The 26,245-nt window shown below is 44.4% G+C and overlaps 1 protein-coding gene across 7 annotated transcripts in view; it reads left to right on the forward strand.

The window, feature by feature from the left end:
• Positions 1-26,245, forward strand: part of TNC (tenascin C) — an 83,987-nt gene that overhangs the window by 12,387 nt on the left and 45,355 nt on the right. For all 7 annotated transcript variants that reach the window (XM_081276122.1, XM_081276116.1, XM_081276117.1 and 4 more), the window contains exons 2-10: positions 10,963-11,534; positions 14,019-15,428; positions 16,598-16,861; positions 17,890-18,005; positions 18,724-18,880; positions 21,874-22,143; positions 22,996-23,181; positions 23,440-23,529; positions 24,789-25,052. In XM_081276122.1, coding sequence (XP_081132248.1) covers positions 11,078-11,534; positions 14,019-15,428; positions 16,598-16,861; positions 17,890-18,005; positions 18,724-18,880; positions 21,874-22,143; positions 22,996-23,181; positions 23,440-23,529; positions 24,789-25,052 — 3,214 coding nt within the window. In that variant the 5' untranslated portion in view covers positions 10,963-11,077. The remainder of the gene's footprint in view (positions 1-10,962; positions 11,535-14,018; positions 15,429-16,597; positions 16,862-17,889; positions 18,006-18,723; positions 18,881-21,873; positions 22,144-22,995; positions 23,182-23,439; positions 23,530-24,788; positions 25,053-26,245) is intronic.

The following is a 26,245-nucleotide window of genomic DNA, read 5'->3' on the forward strand; positions in this document are numbered from 1 at the left end:
TAATTTGCATATTACCCATAGCTGTTTTATCTATAGTAATAGAATAGTTGTGACAGAGATCATCTGACCACAAAGTTTAGCATATTTATTCTCTGGTCCTTCAAGAAAATGTTTACTGACCACTGCTGGTCAGCATAGTATTTTTTTATATATATATAATTTCCAGTCACCATAACCAAGCAAGGTGTATATTATTATATAAAGAGATTGAAGCTGAAGCAAAGGTTCATCTAGTAAGTCCCCTCTCCAACCGCATGATGCCAAACTCTATGCCTAGAGGAAGCTTAGAAGAATGACAAGAGAGTTGGGTTGTTTGATTCATTCTCAATTTGTCCATCTTATTTTTTTTCCTCTGGATAAATTTCTTGACTTTCCTGCCATATGCTGAACTCAGTGATTCCATCTAGAAGGAACCATCTCCCTTTTCCTTACTTCATGTTTGGACATGTAAATCCTTCCTTTCAGAAATGGAAGTGATAATTTTCAGATTTGCTGAAATACTCTCAGACTTGACTGATATCTTAGAGGCCATATTTTTTTTAGATATAAGATCTGATTTTCCAAAAAGGACAGATTTTTAAGCTCTCAGTCTGCTGATTCTCACTTTCCCTTCCTCTGGGTTATTAACCTCAGTAGGCCAGACTGAAGGAGAGCAGCTGTTCTCTGGGGGCTTTCAAGATTTACCCAAGACAGATATTTCAGTACTTGATCTTGTGCCCTCCTCTCCAGTTTAAAACTGTACATAAAATTGTTGCATGCACCCCAGCTTCCCATCTCCACCCTCCACACTGTCCCATGTTAGGAATCCATCAACTTTATTTACATTAATGAAATTGAGTTTCCCTCTGGTAGTTATTATATAAATATTAATTATTTAAATCAAAAAATGACTCGCACTTCAAAGACAACTTAGTGTAGCAGAAAGAGCTTAGGGTTTGGAAGTATGAGACTGGGTTCTTAATTCTTCTTCAAGTGATTTCTGACTGGGCAACTTATTTAACCTTCTGTAGCCTGCAGTCCTTGTACTAGGAAAGTACAAGCAGTGTCCCCTGAGGCATGGAGTTGGCATTGTGATAAAATGGCATCTGTGAAGCACCAGGCACAGAATAAATGCTAGCTTATTTTCCACACTCTTTGTTTAAACTTTTTTTTTTTTTTTTTTTTTTTTAGGGGATGGGTACCAGGGATTGAACTCAGGAGCACTCAATTACTGAGCCACATCCCCAGCCCAATTTTGTATTTTATTAGAGACAGGGTCTCCCTGGTTGCTAAGTGCCTCGCTATAGCTGAGGTTGGCTTTGAATTCACGATCCTCCTGTCTCAACCTCCTGAGCTACTGGGATTTTAGGCCTGCGCCACCGTACCCAGCTTGGTTTAAACTTTTTGAGATCATCCAGCCTAGGGATTCACACTTTATCAAAGTTGGGTCAAACATAGGTAAATCTTCATGATTTCTGTCTCATCCACTGGGAAATGAAAGGAGAAAGGGTCTAGGATTTGTTCTACCCCAGCACTTCCCATTATGTGCTGCCAAACCTAATCTGTGATGTACTTAGACACAAAATAATTGAATGAGTTTGAGAAACACTATATAAACTGTCCCCTTCTTAGAGATTTCCATGAACAAGGACACTTAAAAGACCCTGGAAAATCCTGAAGAAAACAAAGCTGGGTAATTTGTTTGGCTTAAAATAATATTTGGTTTTCAAATAGCATTTTCCAAACATGTTTAATTAGGAAATCCTTTTTCCCCCGCATTAATACCTCTCAACATGTAGATTACACTTCAGAAAATGCCGCTTAGAGTTACACAGTTAAATTAAGCCCAAGTCAAGGATTAGACGTATCTCTCTTTTTCAGGCCCTTGCGCTGTTTTTCCTGCACCGTCTGTAAATCATAAAGATTTCCATTGCTAGTAGTTATTCAGGACCCCAACGCTGGTCCTTTTGAAGTCAGTCCTTTGAACTCAGTCATGCAAGCCAGTCTTTGATTAAAATGCCGCAGTAAAGCTGATGGTTAAGAACGAAGTCTCTAGCCCGTGAGTCAGTCCACTGAGTGAAATCCCTGCTCTCCCATTCTAGCTGTGTAACCTGGAGCCCTCTGAGCCTCTGTTTCCTCATCTTTCAGCAAAAGACCTCAGAGGTCCTGGAGAGGCATCAGTTAGATAATCCACATAAGGCACATGAAGCACAGATGTGCTTAATCAATGTGAGTTATTATTGTAGCATTGAAATGATCCCCTTTTGAGAAAGAAAAAGTAGACAATGAAAGTATATTTGAAATCATACAAACCAATTCCTGGAGAAGTCTTAGCTTTCCCTGAGAGTCCATGTTCCTGCTAACAGTCTTAGAGGCCTATTTTCATTTCAGGAGTTATCAACTCTATCCAGGAGTCTCCACTTCTATCAAGGTCTACAAACTTTACTGAACTTGATTCCTGCAGGCTTTTGCAATTGTCCAAGCTTCCATCTGGCTCCCTCTGAGGTACATCTCAGTCAAGCAGAATTCCATGCATCTGAATATCAGCGAGTTGGGTAGGAAAAGATTTCCAAACCTTTCTAGTCCTGCTATGCCAAATATTTGACGCATACATCCACCCTCCCCAGCTCCTACGTTGAGCTGTGTCTGTAACCTGTCCTTCCCAGATAAATCTTTTTAATTTCTTAACCTTGGCTCAAGCACTTGAGAACCTGTTTCCCAAGACGTGTGAAAGAGCCAACTAGATTTCTTAAAATACTGGATGAAGGACAAAATGGAAGAGGTCATTGTTCCATTGGGAAATGAACTCAAATCTATTTTTGAAACAATTTTTTTCAGAATTTTCCAGGAATCTATATAGTTGCCACTGGGTCAGACCCACTTTTTGTTTTCTTTTCTGTCCAGGCAAGAAATAGAAAAGAGAAAGCAAGTGCTCTGCAGCAGTTTTACTTCAAAAATTAAAACCAGACCTTACTGGGGCCATTTGTGGTCTGAATGTATCAATGGATCTAGTCATATTTCATCTGAGCTTTTCTTAGGTACACTAAACCACAAATATGAATCTCATTATTGTGTCTAGATGGAAATATTTTATGGATTAAGATTTGTGGATTTAATTTGGTTGGTAAGGAAACTTCGGTTCAAGGAGTACAAGGGAGGGAGTCCCATAGCTTCACCAAGGCTTGGGCCAAACAACATAGGAAAGACACATTCAATATTTGGGGAGTTTTGTACTTAATATTGGCTATTTGGCTTGAATCTAAAGTGACACCCAAATTAAGTTTGATAGAAATATTGCCAAGTTAACAAAAAGCCATGGGTCACTAGGACCAAAGATGATCTAGAATTGAGCCGCACGTTGCTTTATTCTGCGGGAGAACTGGAGACAATGAGCAGATGTCCCTTGCCCAAGGTCACACAATGAGTGGTTAGCAGAACTGGCTCAGCGTTCTTCTTCTTGTTCTTCAACTGGTTGCCCTTTCCACTGCGTGGTCCCATAAGAGCCAAGATTCTCCAAGAAGTTAAGATACATAGTAAAGACCAAAATTCAGGAGAGAGGTCTAAACTTAATGAACAAGAGATACTGCGATAAAATTGGAAAGGTTACTAGTGATAAGCCAAGAAGCTTCCTTCATACCCAAACTGATTGTGTCGAGGCCTGCTAGTGGAGCTTACTTTGGTCATACAGAAAGCTTGTCTCCAAGTGAAGCTCTGGGCTCCCAGGAGTTCCTGGGGGATTGACTAGATCTCATGGAAAGGAGGGAGGCCTGTCTTGGTAACTCCTGCAGAAATGAGCCAACTATAGAATTGAGGCTGTGATGAATTCCTTGATACATCTTGCCTTTAAAGAGATCACAGAGCCAATTATACTAGTTCCATCAGGAAAATGAAAGCATGTGTTCATTCTTTAATTCTACAAATCCAAGAACCTGGCATGTGTAGGTTTGAACCAAGAAATATTTTCAGCAACTGCATTTTGTGACTCTGCAGGAGGAATTTATAAGCTCTGTTATTATAGAGGATACATTTGTCTTCTCCATTTTTGTGCCATTAACTTAGGGCCTGGCATATGGCAGGTATTTAATAAATATGTACATTGCAGTTGAAAGAACCTTATTGTGGAATTGGGATCAGAGTTGACATTTTACAGATAGAAAAGATGGGACGGATGGGTGGATGGAGGAATGTCGAAGTGAAAACCCTCCAGCACCAAGAAGTCTAGAAATCTCTTAACACACATGCTCGCCAGGTTCCTACCCCTGATATTTCTCTCTGGTGACCCTTGCAGTGACCTCGGGCTAAGAATTAGTGGAAAACTTTTATATACATTTTTTAAATGTTTTTCCCAGGTTTACTGAGTGATAATTGACAAATAAGGGCAAGTAACATAATGATTTGATATTCGTAATACATTGTAAAATGGTTACCAGATTCAAATGATTAACACATGCATCATTTCACACCTGTGTGTGTGTCGTGTGTGTGTGTGTGTGTGTGTTTGTGTGTGGGAAGATAATTGAAAATCTATTGTCTTAGCAGATTTTTTAAAAATGACTGGTTACATTTTATTTTTTAAAATTAAAAAAAAAATTTAGTTGTAGAAGGACAGCATACATTTATTTTATTTATTTTTATGTGGTGCTGTGGATCGAACCCAGTGCCTCACACATGCTGGTAAGCACACTGCCATTGAGCTAAAGTCCCAGCCCTTCAGCAGACATTGTAATGTTTTTATTAGTGCACTATAATTATATGTAATAGTGGAATCTGTTGTGACATATTCAGATATATACATGACAGAATTTGCTTCAATTCGTTCCCTAGAACCTACCTAGCTTAGTCTCTGGGTTGTGATATGCACCTGTGTTTGGAGGCCTCCCAGTGGTATGAGGAAAAGATAGACTGCAATCACATACCTTGACCAAGAGGCAGAGAGGCAGGACCTCTGGATTAGAATATCTGCTTTATTCACTAATTTCCTGGGTGACTCTCTTTGGGTGTTTCAGTTCTTTTTTTTTTTTTTTTAAAGAGAGAGTGAGAGAGGGAGAGAGAATTTTAATATTTATTTTTTAGTTATCGGCGGACACAACATCTTTGTTTGTATGTGGTGCTGGGGATCGAACCCGGGCCGCACGCATGCCAGGCGAGCGCGCTACCGCTTGAGCCACCTCCCCAGCCCCAGTTTCAGTTCTTATTCTCCTAAATAAGTAGATGCAATAGCAGACAAGTTTCATGTCAAATACTACCCCTACCTGACTGGATGTGGCTGCCTGGAGTGATAGGTTCAGAATAAATATCAAGAAGGGCTCCCCAGAAGTATTTCCCTATTGATTAGTGATATCTGCCACGTGGATTAGAATGAGTCATCCAGATGCCACTGATTTGCCACCACTAGACTCAGTGATCTTCTCCAGTCGCTTCTAAGCACTGCTGAAGTGTGATTTTGATTCTATCATCTGACTTCTGTCTGGGTATGGAAAGTGCTGAGAAGCTGGGCCAAATGTTTCCCGTTAGACGCACAGTCCTGAAAGACTAAACCACAGGCAATCTGTTCTGGAGAAATTCCGGGCTTGGCCACATGGAGAAATATCCCAGTAGCAGCACTGCCCCTGAAAGGCCTTGGCCAGAGGACTGACCTCCCAGAAAAGAAGAGGGCCCCACCCAGGCTCATTGACTTGCTTACCCTGCTACTGACTAAGGCCAGACAGACTAGGAGGACATAGTGGTAGGTATGAGGGTGGTAGCCCTCACCTCCTCACCCTCCCAAGGATTCCAGAGTATCCCTGCTACTTCACTAGATGAAACGGAAAAGCAACAGTGGGATTTTCTTGGGGTGGGGCGGGGGGAGAGATGGTCTTTTTAAAGTGAAGTGAAGGCTTTCCTAAATTCTCTCATGAATCTCTCACCCATCCCAGACTAGCTTCTGCTAACTGCATTCTCCATAGAAAAAGACAGAGAAATTATGCACAGTAGTTACCAAAACTGCCTTCTTTTTAAGTATTAGCTACTAAGTGTTGCACACCCAATATCTCATTTATTCAAGTTTCTCCTCCATTGCAGTTGAATCTTTCAACCTTATTGTGGAATTGGTATCAGTGTTGCCATTTTATAGTTAGGAAAATTGAGGCTCCGGGAGGCAAGGTTCCAAATCCAAGGTCATAGTTACTAGCTGGAATCATATGGAGTTGCCACTACCCAGACACTTTTGACCTAAAACAATGGCAACTTCATATGGTGCAAACTAATATCAAGTGGCAGAAACAAGATCCACCAGTATTTACCTGATTCTAGAGCAGACATTCTCAAGCATCACACAGACTCTTCTTGGCTGTTTGTCAGTTTGAGCACTTATCAGTCTTTCCAGTAAGGATCTGTTGACATGTCTGCCTCCTTTAGTGGACTGTGAACTCATAGAGACCAAGACCTGTCCATCAGGAATCTCTGAAACACTGCACCAGCCCTGGGCTATCCCATAGCCTGTTATTTCATTCATTCCCCTCATCTCTGTTGAATTCATTTAAAAAATGAATTCTTAGGACTTTGGATGACAACTGGCTTCACTGTGCATCTTGTATCCTTTGGGGCCACGGAGTCAAGCCAACTCCAACTTCCTTAGAATCGAGACCTGGTAACCCTGTACCATGCTACTTACCTAAGTGGATAACTGCTTCTCAGTGCTGGAATTTAAACACCTAGGGCTCAGGAGGTCTTTGGTTTGTCATTTAGAGATTTTTCAATTAGTTTATGACTCAGGTTGTGCTGGACTCATTGAACTGTAGAGATCAAATGTCCTCGGGGGGAAAAAAAATCCAACTTAAAGCTGTTTCCTGGCTTCTTTCTCTCCCTGACACATTCCAAGAAGGAATTTATGGATGTTGGGAAGGACAAGGGGTGAGGAATTTCTAGAACATTTAAGAACGTCCATGTAAGCAACTCTATGCTTGAATGACTGGGCACAATAAAATTCTCTGGTCTGTAAGCCAGAAGAAAAAGTTGGTGTAAGCTGCCTCGTGTGCTTCCAAAATGATGTGGAAACAAAATCATCTGCATTTTTAAACACTAGGAATCAGGCTTGTCCTTCCAAACCTAGGATATTTCACATGCATACCTAACTCACTAAGATAAATATATTGCACGGGCTACGAAAAATGAAGTCATAAGGAACTGATTCTGAAATATGACTCTAGCCAGTGGGAAGTTTTATCTTTATCGAAGAATGAAATCGCTTATTGTTTATTATCCAGCTGTGACCAAGGAAATTTTCAAAGCTTGTTGATTCCTTCCTCTAGCAATGGTCTTTGTCCTGTGGTGAGGTGCCTAAAAATAACCCTTAGTTTATTCCACGCAGCTTCCAAAAGGTTAGCCACCAAACAGCTTGCCCAGCAGAATCTTTCTCCTAGTATGCTAATTTTTTTTTTTTTACTACTTGCAACCAACCCCCAATTTAGACCCCCACATTTGCACTTGTTCTGTCTTTTGGGGACACAGAGACAAGCCAGCTCCTACTTCTCTAGGATTTGTAATGGTGACCCTGCCCCCACCTGGATCCTGGTTTTCCCAGCTACAAAGTAAACAAGCACAGGTCTGTAGTTCTTCCTCCTACAAGATGTTTCCCAGACCTTTCATTACCAGTCATTTACCATAAAGATAAGAATCCAGTGTGTCTTTTAAGGAGCCTCTGTAGAACATTTGCTCATTATGACATTAAGGCCCTACTATCAGAACTTGATCCTTCATGTCTGATTTAAATCTCCCAAGCTACAGTCTTAAGTAATTTTCCCGAGGTCTGTCCTCAAAAAATAAAATAAAATATAACATAAACCAGCCAGTTGTCTACATGAGAATAGTTTGCATTCTTAACAGTCATTATTTGCTGCCGAGATTTTCCCTCTCTGGAATAAATATTTTTAGTTCTAGTAAATTGATCTTCACAAGGTCGACCGCCTTGCTCATCAGTGATTTCTGCAGCTTCTTTGATCTAGATCCAAGCTGCTGCTGAGTTTAGGACTAGATTCAAGGAGGAGGTCAAGCTCCAGCTTAAGCAAAAGAAGGGTTATTGGTGTGGACTTGTGTTAGGTTTTGTTCCCAGGAGGATAATAAAATAGCAGCTACTGTTTAGTGAGTGCCTACTCTGAGCCACACCATGCTGAGTGCTCTATGTACATATCCCTAATCCTTAATGTCCTTAGTACCCTCATCATGGTTTGACCCCTCCCTTATAAGATCATGCCTCAGAAGGTAGGTAGCTTGCCCAAACTACACACCAGGAGTGGCATTTGAACCCAGGTATGTCTGATTCTAAAGCTTAAGCATTTTCCACAATACTAAAGATGTTATGGATCTTTTCCCAATCATAAAACCTGCCCTCAGGCTACCATGAGCCAACACTTAAGAATAACATGCCCTGTGCTGGGCACGGTGGCTCACATCTCTAATGCCAGCAACTCAGGAAGCTGAGGCACAAAGATCGCAAGTTTGAGGCTAGCCTCAGCTACTTAGCAAGACCCTGAGCAATTTAATGAGTTCCTGTCTCAAAAAATTAAAAGAGCTGGGGAGTGTGGCTTAGTGGTAAAGCACCTCTGGGTTCAATCCCGAGCATCAGATAAAGAAAGAATACCATACAGTGTTAGTGCACATCACACATATGCAGTAGAAATCTTCACCCTACCCACTCTCTGAGCATAATTTCCCTAACTCATTGCCTTGGAGTCTCAACCAACAACCCTAGGGGTGTTTTAGATGGAAATCTAGGTTGTTTAACAACACAGACAAAGGTGTTAAGTGAAATCAAAAGCATTTTGTGGTGAGGCCGCTGCAGCCCTTCTTCCAAGGGGGAAAAAAAAGAGCTAAGAAATCCTGAGAAAAGGGTGGGAGCAAAAGAATTGTGAAGGCAAATCGAGTCAGAACAGGCATTCTACTAGATCATGCAGTTAATCAATATTCATCAGAGAACAAATAACAGGGACATATTAGTTTGAGAGAACAGAGTACCCTGCTCTTCTATTCAGGACAATCTTCATTCACTGACCTTCCCTACATCACCCACCCACAGCTAGTTATTTAGGGAACATTTTTGAATAAGAAAGCATGATCAGAAGTGGTTTTGTTCCTAACCATGGAGTAGACATGCCCTGAGTAGTCACTATTTGAATCGTAGGAATAAAATTAGGATGCGGTGGGGGTGGGGGTAGGATGCTCTTGGTTAAATGCACAGCGATGCTTTTGAGGTCTTTGGATCCCTTCCCAATCCTATAAAAATGCCGCTCAGTTCAGTCTTCCTTGCTGCAAACCTCTCCAGGCATTGCAAAGATTTTCTATCCTATGAAGAAGATGATCATTTGTGATCAAGTTGATACATTCTATCATTGTGATAAGATCTTTCTGAGAAAAAGAGTAGAAAACTTCTTATAGGATTAGTAACCCCAATATCATAGCTTATTGTCATCAGTAGCTAACTTAGAATTTGCAAGTGTAAGAAGACCATACCTATAAGAAAATGTTTTTAAAATAGTTTAAAAAACAAAGAGCTAGCACTGGAGTTGTAGCTCACTAGTAGAGCACTTGCATAGCACACAGAAGTGTTTGGGTACCAATTCCAGCATTACAAAAAAAATAAAAATAAAGTTCTTCAATAATCTTGACTTAGGTGTACTTTCTGATTAAAGAGAGTCATGAGTGGATTCATGGTTGCATCTAAGGCATTGGTCTGTATTAAAACTACCCAATTTAGCCACGTCTTCCTATTTCCACTCAATTTCTCAAGTGCCTTTCCACTGTTACCTGATTGCCCATATGGGTCAATAGCCACATGGGTCAATAGCCACATGGCAGATGAATAAGAAAACTTAGGAAAGTCACAAATGTTCACAGTAGCAAAGTGTCCTCCATAATGTTTTCATGTTATCTCTTAATTTTATGTTATCCTTAATTTCTCAAGCACTGTAATCAGTTAGATTGAAAACCCACAGTATAAATCCTTTGTATCCTTTCTTCATTCCCTAAATAATGGTGATTCCATTTTCTTCTTAGTCCTATTATTTAGTCCACTAAGAGTAGACACTTGGTCTTATATTTATTTCCACCACCCACAGAACTCTGATTCTGGGGAAACTCAGCAGGGATTCTGTATGTACTTGTGGGTTGGAGAAATCACCAGAAGCTCATGGACACCCTTTCTGAGCCATCTGGTGCTGTGAATCTCAGTTTAAATAACAAGGTTCAGGAATTCCTTCTCAAGCTCTTCTAAAAACTAGACTTTGGAGGGCTTTAGACATAAACCAAGAAGAAAGGAAACTGAGCATCAGCGAGAGAGAGGATGCTATGCCACCAGCCACATAACTGGAAAGAAGCTCACCTGGATAAAAACTCAGTTTACCTTCTGGTGTCCTTCAACCTTGCCCTCCACCTCCTGTGGCAGAAGAGAACCAGTGGATAGTGTTAAACTCTGTTTGGGGAGTCCGTGATGGGAGGCAGGAGTCACAACACAGTTCCTGGGAGACTGTGGCCTTTGTATTCCTATAAGAATTCCCTCAGATGGTTTGGCCAGTAAATACTGAAGGAATTAATGACTACATGAGCAATTTCTATTTAATTCTTATATCCTTTTAAACCCTGCACTAGCCATTATGGTCTTCACTGTACATAAAATGAAATAAGGTTGGAAAAAAAGTCATATAACTTGCCCAAGGACCCAGAGCTCCGTGAGATACAAACTCATGTTGACTTCATTCCAATGTTTGGCACTTCCCTCTATATATGGCTCCCTCCTTAAATTTCTAGCCATCAAATAGTGAGTGAAATTGTGCCTTCAAGAATGCAGAAGTTCTTTTAGAGTTCATTTTATATCATCACTATAGCATAATGAAGAAACACAGGAAGCTCCAAGCACCTGAGATATAAGACCAAGATTCACTCAAAATTGTTCATATGCAATAGGTTCAGTTAGATACTAATAAGTTTGTTGTTTCCTTTGTTTACTTGTAGAAAGTCATTCTTTCCAGGAGATCAGGGACAACCATTTTGGATTCTACTCTGCATTCCTAAATCCCAGATTCTACTGAGACTGACATCCTAGAGCCTGGCCAAGCCTCCCTCCGCCATGGGGGTCCTGACCGGATTATTGCCGGGCATCTTCCTGGCTTTGCTGGCCCTCCCTTCTGAAGGTGGAGTCCTAAAGAAAGTCATCCGGCACAAGAGACAGAGTGCTGTGAACATCTCCCTGCCGGAGGAGAACCAGCCAGTGGTGTTTAACCACGTCTACAACATCAAGCTGCCCGTGGGGTCCCAGTGCTCGGTGGATCTGGAATCAGCCAGTGGGGAGAAGGACCTGGCCCCACCCTCAGAGCCCAGTGGAAGCTTCCAGGAGCACACCGTGGATGGGGAAAATCAGATCGTCTTCACGCACCGCATCAACATCCCCCGCCGCGCCTGCGGCTGTGCCGCGGCCCCTGATGTGAAGGAGCTGTTGAACCGGCTGGAGGAGCTGGAGGTCCTAGTGTCCTCCTTGCGGGAGCAATGCACCATGGGAGCCGGCTGCTGTCTCCAATCTGCTGAAGGTACGTGTCCCCATCGCTTTAAGATGGGAAAAATGATGAGCAGAGCAAGACCCATTCCTTGTTTCCAAAGTGGGTTCCCTGGGAAACTACTCTGTCAAGGTGCTCATTAAAAAGATTTTAAGATTTTAAGATTAAAAAAAATGTGGAGAATGTGGCCCTCTCTCCTGCTCCTGGAGGAGTCAGGGTTACAAATGTTTCTCACGGGAATTGTCAGGCTGCAAAGAATTCTCCTTTTGAAAACCTTATTTCACTCTAAGTATATGTTTCGAAAACTTTGGCTGTGACATCTACCCATTCTTTACCCAAAAACCTACGATCATGAAATCCCTGCCCCACAGGCACACTCTTTGGAAGGCTCTAGCCCCTTCGCTGCATTATACAAAGAGGTAAACCAAGGCCCGGGAGGTGGATGGGATTCTCAAGGTCGTGCAGTGAGGAGCTGAGTTAGGTCTTAAGAGCACTAGTGCACATCTAAGTGTGCCTCCAAGGTCCAGTGCTGCCCTCGCAGGACTCATGTCTTGATAGTCACACTCATGTCGGAAGCCCCCTCAGGGCACCAGACACTGACTTTATTATCTTGTTTGAGCTCCTCAATTCCCCCTTTAAGATAAGGCTTAACATTCCTTCTGCAGACCTAAGGATTAAAGTTCAAAGAAGTTACCCAAATGCCACAGGATGACAGAGAGTGATGAGGGGCTGGCGCCTTGGATACGCCTGCTTCTCCAGAGCCCATGCTCGCCTGTTGCATCTGTCTTCACGTGCATCCCAATTTGTCTGGTTTGGAATTATGTCTTCATTTTCGTCCCCTAACATCAGAAGGGCTACAGAAGATTTGATAACCTCAAATCAGAAGCAAAAATCTCATTTCTGCCACCCGGAAAAAAAAAAAAAAAAACCCCAGTACCATAAAGTTCTTCAATAGTTATTTAAGAGTAGTTATTTAAGTTATTAGTTGTTTAAGAATAGACCTAACCACTAAATAACCACTTGGTAGCATTAACTGAGGAGTGTTGTAGGACATGTTCTGGGAATCTAAAGGAGAATTTTTAGAAGTTTTCATTGGGCATAAGTTACTTTATCTTCTACATGTGTCAATTTTCTGGAAAAATAATGGTGAGAGAGTACACACTAATGGAAAGGGTAGTGGACACAATTGTTTACAGGAGGGCTGGCCAATAACACTTGTAATCTTAAATTTCCCAGTAATCAAATAAAAGAAAAAGAAACAGGTAAAAATAATTTCGATCATCTATTTTACTTAACTCTATGTAGCCAAAATAACCATTTTTCACCACAGGAACAATATAAAAATTAATATTGGATATTTTATTCTTTTATGTTAAATCTTTGAAGTTTGGTGTATGTTTTCTGCTTAAATGCATCTCAATTCAGCTGAGCCACAATTTTTGGTGCTTGGTAGCCACATGTGGACAGTGGCCACTATACCGGAAAACACACATTACATTCTCATTTTTCAAACCAACTTTTTTAAAAAAAATTTCTTCCTTCCTGCTATCAGGAAGGAGTGAACATATAATAATACAACTAGACCTAGATGCAAAAACTAGGAAAGTGAGCTCTGCTTCTTCACTTGGGATAAGCCCAGTGGCTCCGCACATTGCACCAACCAGTATCTAGTTGCAAAGGGCTGTCAGCCTGGAAGCTGCATCCCTCAGGCCCGCCCACCACTGCAGCCTACCGGGGAGTGTGATGGGGAAAAGACAGAGGCACAGGCGTTTTCTGGGGGCAGGCCAAATTGAAAAGTGTCCTGACAGAATTAGAAAGCCACTATTTAGCTGCCTCATTTCAGTTTTGGAAAATTCACAAGTTTTTGTCACATAAGCCCACATATACCAATTTGAATCGACCCCAAAATAGTTCTGGAAAAGCAAACAGAAAAAAAATCACAATGAGCATAGGAGTAAGCTCTTAATGTCCTCATCTGACCCTTGTGTGTCCCCAGAAGACATCAGTCCCACTGGGCCTACAAGGACACTGAGCTCCAGAGAATCCAAATCCCTTCCCAAACATGGCACAGCTATTGAATCCAAAGTCAGAGTGAAGTTTAGTCCAACAAGAATTTCTCAGGTTTCCTGTATGCCTGACCTTGTCTCAGCACCAGGGAAGCAGCCCTGGGTAATGAACAGCACAAGACAATGACTCACACTGTCTGGAGTCCTGGGACTCCTTGCAAATGTGATGAAAATTACTGATCCTTTCCCCAGGGGTAGAAATACACACACATACACACATGCATGCATTACCCTTGCCTACAAGTCTACAATTTCAGGCTGTGGAAGTTGGGAATCCCTGCTTCTGTAACTGGATATGAGTCCAGTCTGGTGTTACACAATATGCAGCTGGTTTTCAAACCAGATGGAGCCTGAAACATCCTCAGGCTGAATTTGCATCTGGGTTTTAAGGGTACCAGCAGATACTGCTGCTCTTGGGCACCTCTGAGAGCCTCTGTTCTCTTCATTGCAGGCCGCCTGGACACGAGGCCCTTCTGCAGCGGTCATGGCAACTTCAGCACTGAAGGGTGTGGCTGCATCTGCGAACCTGGATGGAAAGGCCCCAACTGCTCCGAGGCTGAATGCCCCGGCAACTGTAACTTTCGAGGCCAGTGCCTCGACGGACAGTGCAACTGCGATGAGGGCTTCACTGGTGAGGACTGCAGCCAGCTGGCCTGTCCCAGCGATTGCAATGACCAGGGCAGGTGCGTGAACGGGGTCTGCGTCTGCTTCGAAGGCTACGCCGGGGCCGACTGCAGCCAGGAGGTCTGCCCAGTGCCCTGCAGCGAGGAGCACGGGACTTGTGTGGACGGCCGGTGCGTGTGCCAGGATGGCTTTGCGGGCGAAGACTGCAACGAACCCCTGTGTCTCAACAACTGCTACAACCGCGGGCGCTGCGTGGAGAACGAGTGCGTGTGCGACGAGGGCTTCACGGGAGACGACTGCAGCGAGCTCGTCTGTCCCAATGACTGCTTTGACCGCGGTCGCTGCATCAACGGCACCTGCTACTGCGAAGAAGGCTTCACGGGCGAGGACTGTGGCCAACTCACCTGCCCCAACGCCTGCCAGGGCCGCGGCCAGTGCGAGGAGGGGCAGTGCGTGTGTGATGAGGGCTTCGCGGGCGCAGACTGCAGCGAGAAGCGGTGTCCCGCGGACTGTCACCACCGCGGCCGCTGCCTCAATGGCCAGTGCGAGTGCGACGACGGATTCACCGGCCCAGACTGCGGGGAACTCAAATGTCCCCATGGCTGTAGCGGCCATGGCCGCTGCGTCAATGGCCAGTGCGTGTGTGACGAGGGCTACACCGCGGAGGATTGCAGCCAGCAGCGGTGCCCCAGCGACTGTCACGGCCGGGGACGCTGCGTCCAGGGCAAGTGCGTGTGCGAGCAGGGCTTCAAGGGCTACGACTGCAGTGAAATGAGCTGCCCCAATGACTGCCACCAGCATGGCCGCTGTGTGAATGGCATGTGCGTCTGTGACGACGGATACACCGGGGAAGACTGCCGGGACCTTCGCTGCCCCCGGGACTGCAGCAACCGCGGCCGCTGTGTGGACGGGAAGTGCCTGTGCGAGGAGGGCTTCACGGGCCCCGACTGTGCTGAGCTCTCCTGCCCCAGTGACTGCCATGGCCAAGGCCGCTGCGTGAACGGGCAGTGCGTGTGCCACGAGGGCTTCACAGGCAAAGACTGCAAGGAGCTAAGGTGTCCAAGCGACTGCCACGGCCAGGGCCGCTGCCAGGACGGCCAGTGCATCTGTCACCAGGGCTTCACAGGCCCCGACTGTGGGCAGCGATCCTGCCCCAATGACTGCAGCGAACAGGGACAGTGTGTCTCTGGGCACTGCATCTGCATCGAGGGCTACACCAGGGAAGACTGCTCAGAAGGTGAGTACCTGTGCCAGTAAGAGTGATAATGGCTGTGATGTTCCTGTGTGCACTGGAGGACTATTTGTATCAACACACCCAGATTCTATTTATTCGTGATATTAATATATTTATATCAAACACTCATGTGTGGGCTCTGGACACTCACGACTATGGTGACTACCTTGGTACAGGGTTACCTGGCTGAGAGCTCAAAGGCTCAGAGAGGTTATGTCATTTTCCCAATCACACACACACACACAGCTGGTGCTTGGGTCTGCCTAACTCATGTACACTGAGTTGAACATCCATTGCCAAGCTGGGGTAGATAGAGATGTCTTTCCTTTTGCTAAGCATGGACCTTCTTTTCTACTTTCCACTGACTTTGAGCTGATAGCAAACAACCCCTGCCCCCAAATTTGGATGAAGTGATAATTCAGCAACTTTGAGTAGACAGTAAGATTACCTAGAATGAATGGTTTTAAATGTACATTCAGCTAGATTCCCTGCTGATCAGCTATAAGGTAGGCCTGCCACTTAAATTTCTTTTATTTTTTTTAACTGCTTTTATCTTAAGGGCTATGAGCTCCTTCATGGAGCCCTGTTCTCAGCAGTTAGCAAAGGGAATGGTACATAGTAACTGCTCAGGAAACACTGGTGGAATCATATGCAAAGACTAATAATGCTCATCTTTAATGAGATCTTTGTACCTCTCTCATTTACCTGTATTGTAATTTCTGCTCTTGGCATCTAGGAATAAAGAGCTCCATGTTTAACATGGCCAAAGTATGACAGTCTGGTTGGTAAGGATACAGGCCAGCAGGGAGGCCATGTGAGCCGCAGACCTGATAGGGTTAGCACACTTGAGCATTCTCAGGTGGCACTTTCCCAGGCCCACAGCCCGAATCTGGGCTAGGATTCAGGGAGTGGAGAAGTAGACAGGGGCAGGTCATAAGGAGCATTGAAGGCACACCACTGACCTGGAACTGAGTAGAGGACTACTGGATTTCAGAGATGTATCCCAACAGGGGGTCCTTCTGCACTTTAGAGAGGGTGGAAGCTGGATTTCAAGGGGAGAGCCTCGGGCCTCTGTGGATTACAGTGGAGGAGGCAGTGGCCCATGGAAGCAAACATAAAAGGATTTCATAGGTACATTACTCACCCCAGATGTCCTTCCTCACTCCTGCCAGTGTCCCCTCCCAAAGACCTCATTGTGACGGAAGTCACAGAAGAGACTGTCAACCTGTCCTGGGACAATGAGATGCGGGTCACAGAGTACCTCATCATGTACACACCCACCCACGCCGACGGCCTGGAGATGCAGTTCCGTGTGCCTGGGGACCAGACATCCACCACCATCCAGGAGCTGGAGCCTGGTGTGGAGTACTTTATCCGCGTGTTCGCCATCCTGGAAAACAAAAGGAGCATTCCCGTCAGCGCCCGGGTGGCCACCTGTGAGTGAGCAAAGCCCCTCTGGACAGTCCCCCCCCAGCCTCTCCCCACACAAAGTGCAGGGCCTTCCCCAGGAACTACCCTCACTCTGCCCCCTCAGCCCCCCTTTCTCCTTTTATAGTTACCCCAAGTAATCCTGGAATCCAGTTGAGTTCATTATCTTCTGTTGTCAACTCCTCATTTCCTACCCGTCTCCCTCCTGGCTCTCCCCAGGTCCTTTCTCCATAGCAGGCACCATGTATCAAGTGTTCACCAGGCACCAGACTTTGTACTAACTCATCCAACCCGTGAGACAGGAGCTGTTGTTAACCCTGTGTACAGATGAGGAAACTGAGACTGAGTGGTTAAGCGTGGTTAAGGACCTCATCCCAGATCCCACAGCTAACAAGTGGAAGAGATGGCCTTTGGACCCTGGCAGTCCTCGCAAATTTATGTTCTTAGCCACTGTTTTGCTTGTGTGTGTGTGTGTGTGTAAATGTTAGGGTTCAAGTTGTTCCTTTAAGAGTCTGGCATCAGCATAATTACCTTTGAACCTGAAAAGCAAGCTGTGGCTAGAAGTTGGCCTTGTCTTGCTTAGTAATAATGGCACTGGCTGCCACTTAATGAACTTGGGCTGCATGCCAAGAAGTGGGCCGGGCAGTCTGCATGGAATATCCTGCTCAGTTCTCAAGGATTCCTAAGGACAGTCATATGTGCCTCCTTCTCATAGGAAAGGAAACAGTCACAGGGCATTTTGTGCATCTTGCCCAAGGTCACTGTATTAGTGGTGGAGCTAAAATTCTGGCACACTCTAACTCCAAATTCTGTCCTTTATTAGGTTTAACCCTATGAAATTGCAAATATTTCATCTTATGATTTGCAGCAATATTAATTTTCATACTACCATACAATAGATCACATCCTAGAAGACACTTAAAACAGACTCCAGCTGTGGTTATCAGCCCCGGGCCATGGGCAGCCATCACGGGTTGAGAGGCCCCTATCTCACCTCTGCCCATCCTTATGTCTGTTTTTGTGCTGTTCCTTACAGACCTGCCTGCACCTGAGGGCCTGAAATTCAAGTCCATCAAGGAGACATCTGTGGAAGTGGAGTGGGACCCTCTAGACATTGCTTTCGAAACATGGGAGATCATCTTCAGGAATATGGTAAGGGACACAAGGGAGCAGGTCTGTTTGATCTCAAGGTTCTGGAATGATTGAAGGATTCTGCAGTTTTACATCTCTTGATTTCCTTAGCTTTAGGTAGAATACCAGGCTCTAACTAGCACTTGGTGTGTTTGCATGTATATTTTAAGTGATGTTAATTTTGCCCTGATATTAATAAGTCAAAAGTATAGTAGTTAAGGCTAAAACCCTAGACAAATACAAGTGAAAATATTTCTAGTTTCCTTCTTGAAAATCTCAACTCAGAACCAGGCTCTTCCATGCAACATCTCCAGGCATATCTCAGATTACATGCCAAAGGCCCTGGTGTGGCAGGGAACCCTGTTTCTCAATTTCACCCCAGACTCTGCTACCAGCTAGCTGTGTAACCATGGGGCAATAACACAACTTCTCTGATACCAGCCTTTCCATCTGTCAAAAGTGGCATTGTTTGTGGCTTTAGAATTCCTTTGCCTCGTCCATTCTGTCCTTTGACTTACATGTCAACAGGTGAGTAGGGAGATTGAAAAGCAGGAGAAATGAACTGGAGACATCCTTTCTCATCTCTGTATCCTCTGTATATGGATCCGCTGCCTACCTAGGGGAGCCTAACGAGTAGAGGGAAGAGCCACAGAGGAACGAATGGACACAGCGAATGACTCACATAAGTGGAGATGTCGGCACCTCCTTTAAGTCTTATCAAGGGGTTCCTCTCTTTCAGAATAAAGAAGATGAGGGAGAAATTACCAAAAGCCTGAGGAGGCCGGAGACCTCCTACCGGCAAACTGGTCTAGCTCCTGGGCAAGAATATGAGATCTCGCTGCACATCGTGAAAAACAACACCCGGGGCCCTGGCCTGAAGAGAGTGACCACCACCCGTGAGTATCACCTGTGACCCATGAGCAGCTGACTGTGCCTTGTGGAACCTTCTGGTCGATAAAGTACCTCCTACATGACATCTGTATCACTTAGCTTTTGCCGATTAACAAAAGGCACATGTGTGCAGGTGTGTGACCCCTCAGCTGAGGGGTTGGGCTCATTGAGCTGGCCTGGACAGGGCTCATTCATATACTTGTGTAATCTGGGACTGATTGCCCAGAATGGCTTCACCCAGGATGGTGACTTTCTGCTCCATGTGGGCTTAACCTTTGGTTGCTTACCTGGGGCTAGAAACACATAATTTGTGTCAGAGCCCATCTCAAAGCCATGGAACTTAAGGGGTAGGAAAACTTAAAAAATTAAAAATTTCTTAATGAGAGGAGCTTCACTGTCACATTGCAAAGGAGCAGGAAGATAAATAATTGAGGACATGGAAAACCATCTGCCACATTATCTAAGTTAATTCTATCACCCCGTCCCATAACAGAGATAGGGCAGATATTCATGCTATTTATTTCAAGAGTAGAAACTAAGGCTTGGAGAAGCTGAATCACTTTAACTAATACTTAATACCATCAGAGCTGCAACTTTAAGCCAGGGTTTGTTTTAGAACTCTAAACCCATTACCAATCAATAGCCTCTGTTTTGAGCAGAATGTTGAAACCTAAGTAAAATTTCACTCAATCCTAATGTTGTCAGAACTTCTTGGAGTAGAAAAGGATTTGGATCACTACTAGATCATTTGGTGGGGGGGAAAATAACAATAATCTGAATTCGAAGTTGCTCTACCAGGAAGCAAATTTTTTAAAAAAGAAGAAAATAATTTTGCATTGCCATTTAGGAAAAGCTCTTACTTTTTTCAAGATAGCATATGTGCCAACTCTTAGGAATTGACTCTTCTTGGCAGGGGGTTGTTGGAAAAGTTAAACTGTTGACTAATGACAAGAAAGAACATCTTGCATTTAAATGTTTGCACATTTTGCTGAGCTCAGAGCCAATTCCTAGGATCGTCTCCCTCATAAGCAAGTGTGTTCCATCATCCTGACAACATCTCTCTGCGGTAGGTAGGAGGCAGGTACCAACAGGAAGAAATCATTAGATCACCAGAACAGCACAGAAAAGATCAAACAAATGTGCTTATTCACTGTAGAGAAAACACCCTGAAAGTCCAAAAGACGTTTCTTTCACCAGCCCTTTTCTTTTTAATCTAAATTTGAGGATCACTGCTTTATTTTCTTCTTATTGAAGAACAAACACCCAACATCTGGAGTTCCATAATGAAGTACATATCAACATCAAAGGTCAGATATTTACTGGTTCATTACGCTGATATACCTGAAGTTTTTCCAGATTTGAAGGACCTTAAACTTTCAGTGCAAAATATGGTTGGTTCCTTCTCTCTGGCACTTAGATGGAGGTTGTATTATTGCAATTGATATGTGAGTATCTTTTAACAGTGTCACAGAAAGGGCAAAAGACGTGGCCTTGGATTTAAATATTAAAAATTCACCACCATTTTGGAAAAATCCATTTCTTTAAGCTTTAGATCCAACATTTAGAAAATGGGTTTTCAGTGTCCTCCTTGTGAGGTCATCCTGAGAATTCAGATACACATTACAAAGTCCCATGCTTGGAACTCGATTGGCACAAAGTAATGTTAGTTTCCACAAGGAAGCAATCCAAATGTAAGGGGGAGTCAAGTGTCCTTGACTGCACCCAAGCTCTGATAAAAGGAAGGCTAAGGGAGGTGGCATGTATGGCCTGGGTGCTTGCTAATAGCTCTGAAAACTTAGGACAGGCAGCATCACCGTCAATTTGCAGTGTCACGGTTACTGTGCATCCTGCAAGCTCATCACCTGCAGAGTGAGATGGATGCATCAACACCTGGTCTTCAGAACCATTCTGAATTATCCTCACAGGCAGCTATGAATCATTCCTCCTCCTCATTCCTTGCAGAAAGCTCACGCCTTCTATTTGATATTTTGTAACCAACCAATACTGAAAACACAGACTTAACAATTTTTATAAAGAAGTGTATGTGTGGGGGGAGAACATTTACTAAATGCTTGGCGTGTGCCTGTCTCTACACTGGGGACTCAGAATGGCCAAAGACTCATTCCTGGATGAATGAATAAGTGAGTGAATGATCCCATCTAAACTGATTCAAAGAACAGAGAAATCTGCTACTACACGAGGGGAAAATCTCTAAGGGCATAGCAGCCCCTGGGAGGGACCAGGGAGGCTGCCTGCTAGGAGGTGACAGGTAGGTAAGATCTCTAAGGGTGAAAAGGAGGGTTTTAGATAAGCAAGGGCCACCTTAGGGAGGGGACACAGAAGAATGCAGAGGCAGGTGACGTAGCCAGGCTGAGCAGCTAGGCAGGACAGGAGAAGGGTGGGACAGCAGGAAGCCAAGAGGAGGATAGAAAGATAGTCCAGGGCTGAGACAACGGTGGCTTTTCATCAAAAAACAACTTTCTGTGCACCATGAAGACAGTCCACTGTCACACGCTTCTGCTACATGATATTAACTAATAGTTATCTACCATCCAGGAAAGATTCGCCCAGTTTGTTAAAAAACATCAGGGAAATAGATCACTTTTGTTCAAAGGACATATCCCCTAAGCATATTTCCACAACTCTCTAGAAGAGTGACGATGATGATGATGACCCCAACCGAGGAAAGGAGCGCTGGTCATGTGACTGCCACCTGCCAGGCTCTGTGCCAGAACTTCCCGAGCTTTATCCCCTTTATTAAATGAAAAACAAAAAGAAAAACAAACAAGCAAACAAAAACAACCCTAGAGGCAGCTAGCATAATCTCCATTTAGCTCATCAGACAGGAAAACTGAGGCTCCAGAAGGTAAGATGAAATCAAGTGGTCCATATCTACCTAGATGCCCACCCCCAGATCTGGTGGGATGCAAAGCCCCTCCTGCTCAGCCCCTGGTACTGGCCTTGATCTCTGAAACTCCTCCTTCTTTCCCTATCACAGGCTTGGATGCCCCCAGCCAGATGGAGGTGAGAGATGTCACCGACACCACAGCTCTGGTCACCTGGTTCAAGCCCCTGGCAGAGATCGATGGCATTGAGCTCTCCTATGGCATCAAAGATGTGCCTGGTGACCGCACCACCATCGACCTCACACATGACGAGAATCAGTACTCCATCGGGAACCTGAAGCCTGACACTGAGTACGAGGTGTCCCTCATCTCCCGCAGGGGTGACATGTCCAGCAACCCAGCCAAAGAGACCTTCACCACAGGTAACAGACCTCCCTCTGTAATGGGTAAGGAAAGGAAAGATGGCAAGATTTCTGTTCCGATCCATGATGGGGTGTCCTCTCAACTCAGTTTCCACTAAGAAAAGTACAGAGGGGATTTCCAAAACTTTCTTTTTCTTTTTGGTATACATAGAAGATGTTGGTTAATCACAGACAAATTTTAAAATAAAATTTAAATAAACATTTTAGAGATAACATACATTATATAGAAAACATGAACAACAAAAAGCTCCTTGGCTCCTACTATATTAGTTTAAAAGTACCAAAATGTCAGTTGTTTATTCATACATATTTTGTCAGAGCTCAGCATTGTATTAGCTATTAGAAATATAGTGACAAAGTTCAACAAATCAGTTCTGACACTCGTGATCTTATTTGTAAGTTTTGGAATTGTTCTGTAAGAATAAAGTCTAAAGCTGAGCGCGGTGGCACACGCCTGTAATCCCAGCGCCTGGGGAGGCTGAGCAGGAGGATTATGAGTTCAAAACCAGCCTCAGCAACTCAGTGAGACCCTGTCTCTAAATAAAATACAAAATAGAGCCGGGGATGTGGCTCCGTGGTTGAGTGCCTCTGAGTTCAATCTCCAGTACCAAAAAATTAAATAAAGTCTGAGAAAAATGGAAATTATTGAAATATCATGAGTGTCAAGAATGGGAAAAATTTGCCAGATCTGTAGATTTGTAGATAAGCTATGATCGAGACCCAGGGACTGGGGGCAGCTTTGTCATTTGTCTCCAAGGGCAGGAGTGTTTTGTGTCTCAGCTTGACCCGTCAGACCCCTGCTCTCCTGGTGCCTGGAGTTCCAATGTACATGCTCCTTCTTCTCCCACACAGGTCTGGATGCTCCCCGGAACCTCCGGCGCGTCTCCCAGACTGACAGCAGCATCACCTTGGAATGGAGGAATGTCAAGGCAGCCATTGACAACTACAGAATTAAGTATGCACCCATCTCTGGTGGGGACCACGCGGAGGTCGACGTTCCCAAGAGTCAACAAACCACAACGAAAACCACACTCACTGGTGAGCTTTGCCTCTCCACAGGGCCTAGAAGGACAGGCACCTGCTCCTGCATGTCCCCAATGTGCAACCCTCCAGAGAGAAATAAACCCAGGTCCCAGAAAGTCCTCTCCCTTGAACTTCAACAAGTTCGTTTGTACACATCACACTGAGAAATCCATGTCCAGGGACCAGTTCAGGATCTTTTTTTTTTTTTTTTTTTTGATCCCAGGAAGCTTTTCCAATTCTAGGTTGAATCTCAATGCTCACATTCTCTCTCAGGTCTGAGGCCGGGAACTGAATATGGAATTGGAGTTTCTGCCGTGAAGCAGGACAAGGAGAGCGATCCAGCAACCATCAATTCGGCCACAGGTGAGGCGCACCTGGGTCTCCCACCACCTCTGAGCTGGCGCGGAGCAGACAGGACAGGGCTGATAAGGCCGAACCTACTTAAAAAGAAGTAGAAGCATGGAGGAGAAAGGGCCCCCCAGCCGCTAGCCCAGGCGTTTACATTCAAACACTTTGCATGCCCAACCAATGAGGTGGATGCTGCTTTTTATACAATAAGGGGATGGAGGGATCTTTGTTTTTAAAAAAATTTAGAACTAGACATTATAAGAAATCCACCTTTATAAGTTGATAACCAATTCTACTTTTTAATGTCATTCCCTACTTAAAATACATCTGGGGATTTTTCTGTTAACCCCTTAACATCAACCCCTTCACAAGCAGAACATAATTGGCAGGATCATAGTTAGATTCAGGACCATCCTGTCACTTCAACAGAAAGTCCCATCCTGAGGATCGCACATGCTACCTTTTATGGCCATAGTCCCTTCCCCCTCTGTCTACCCCTTGGCATTCACTAATCTTCATCTTTAAAATTTTGCCCTTTCAAGAATTCTACATAAATGACATCCTGTGTGTATTAGTCTGCTCAGGATACAGTTACAAAAATACCACGGACTAGGTGGCTTATAAACAAAAGAAACTTAATTCTCAGTCTAGAAGCTAAAAAGTGAAAGATCAAATTGCCAGTAAGTTCAGTGTCCAGTGAAGACCCTCTCTGGCTCATAGAAAGGCCTCTTCACTGTGTGCTCCCATGGAAGAAGAAGCAAGGAGTCTCTCTGGAGTCTTTTTTATAAGGCCATGAATCCTGTTCATGAGACCTCCCAGAGGCCCCACATCCAAATACCATCACACTGGGGATTAGGTTTCAACATAAGAATTTGGAGGAACATGTCATAAATATATAGTCCATAGCAAAATAGTATGTCACCTTTGACTCTGGCTTTTCTCCTTCAGCATAATGCTTTCGAGATTCATCTAAATTGTTCCTAGCATCTGTAGTCGTCCGTCCGTCCTTTTAAACACTTTTACCTGAGTGACATTTTGTAGAATGGATACCCCAGGATGTTATTTTTAGTCTTCCAAACAAGCCACAAAGTAACATATAACTAGACCCATTTTGCAAACCTAGAAACCAAAAACTCAGAGGGGTGACCATCCTGCAGCCACATGGTCCTTCTGGGGCTGACCCAGGATTCTAGCCCAGACCAGTTGACTTTCAGCGCCAGAAGCAGCCGTGCCTTGCAGCCTTACGAGTATCCACCTCTCTGCCTTTCTCCCAGAAATTGATGCACCCAAGGACCTTCGGGTTTCTGAAACAACGGACAACAGCCTGACCCTGGTCTGGAGGACACCATTAGCCAAGTTTGACCGCTACCGTCTCAACTATAGCCTCCCCACGGGCCAGGTGGCAGAGGCCCAGCTTCCAAGAAACACCACCTCCTATGTCCTCAGAGGCCTGGAACCAGGCCAGGAGTACACCATCCTCCTGACGGCTGAGAAGGGCAGGCACAGGAGCAAGCCCGCACGTGCCACGGCGTCCACCGGTGAGTCCCCCGTGCCTTATAAAGCCCTCTTCTGAGGCTGAGCTTTGCCAACCCCTTTAGCCAGGTTGTCCTTCCATGAGCAATGAGTTTCCGCCGTGAAGCAGGACAAGGAGAGCGACCCAGCAACCAGGTGAGGGACACCTGGGACTCCCACCACCACGCGCTGTTTCTTCCATCCAAGAAACCTCTAGGTCCTGCCTCCACAGAGCTGCTCGCTGGTCTGTCCCATGTATTGACTTTCTTATGATCTACTTTTTCAGCAAAGTCCCCTTACAGGACAAGAGTGGTTTTTAGACATTTTTCCCCCCAGGAGGGCTTAGAGTAACGGGGTTTGTGTTTGTCATTGTTTTCTTTTAAAACTAGGTGTTTCACAGAATCTCTTAAATTGTTGATTTCCCTTCTTTACCCCAACAATTAATTTACTTTCCTTTTTAAAATTTTTTTTTTTTTTAATTTTAAGATGACCGGGATGTTGACAATAATTTGGAGTTATTTTCCCTGACATGTTTTTATTCCAGCTCTTTGGCTTTCCTCTAAGGTTGCCCCTGAAGAGATACACATGGTCCCTTGATCCTCCCGTGGCACCTTCTCATTTTCTCTTTTCTTTTACTCATTTAGAAGTTAACCTGGTCTATCCATGATGACAGCTGAACCCTGGCCCTTTAATGTCCCTTCTAGCCCTTTCAATCCTAATCACTAAACCTCCTGCCCCATTTTCTTAGTGGCTAAGTTGAAGACAATCAGGAAAAAAAATAGTTCTTTCTATGTGATGCCTAACACATGCAATTTTGGCCACTAAGTATTCAACTGTGGGATTTGGCAAGTCAACAGCCTAACTTTCAATTTACTTAGTAAAATGTATTGAGCACCACCTGCATGCATTGGACTGTGCTGATGCCTGAGGGGCAGTGGGTTACGTCGTCACATTGCTAAGTTGACCCATGTCTCCTGCTCATAGTCCTCAGGGAAGATATGATATTCAGAGACCCATCAGGAAAGGGGGAGAGGGAAGGAATCAGGAACAGGTAGTGGAGGTCTCATGACAGAGACCAGGCCAGCTGAGCCTCCATAGCCAGAAAAGGGACAGCAATGGGAGCATTTGGCAATGCCTTAAAGCATCTTGATCTTTTGTAAATATGTTCAACTGAATATCAAAAGATTATCTAGTAACAGTCACTTAAGCAAGAGAGAAA

The sequence above is a fragment of the Spermophilus citellus genome (assembly GCF_964194105.1).
Source record: "Spermophilus citellus genome assembly, chromosome: 2".
Lineage (NCBI taxonomy): Eukaryota > Metazoa > Chordata > Mammalia > Rodentia > Sciuridae > Spermophilus > Spermophilus citellus.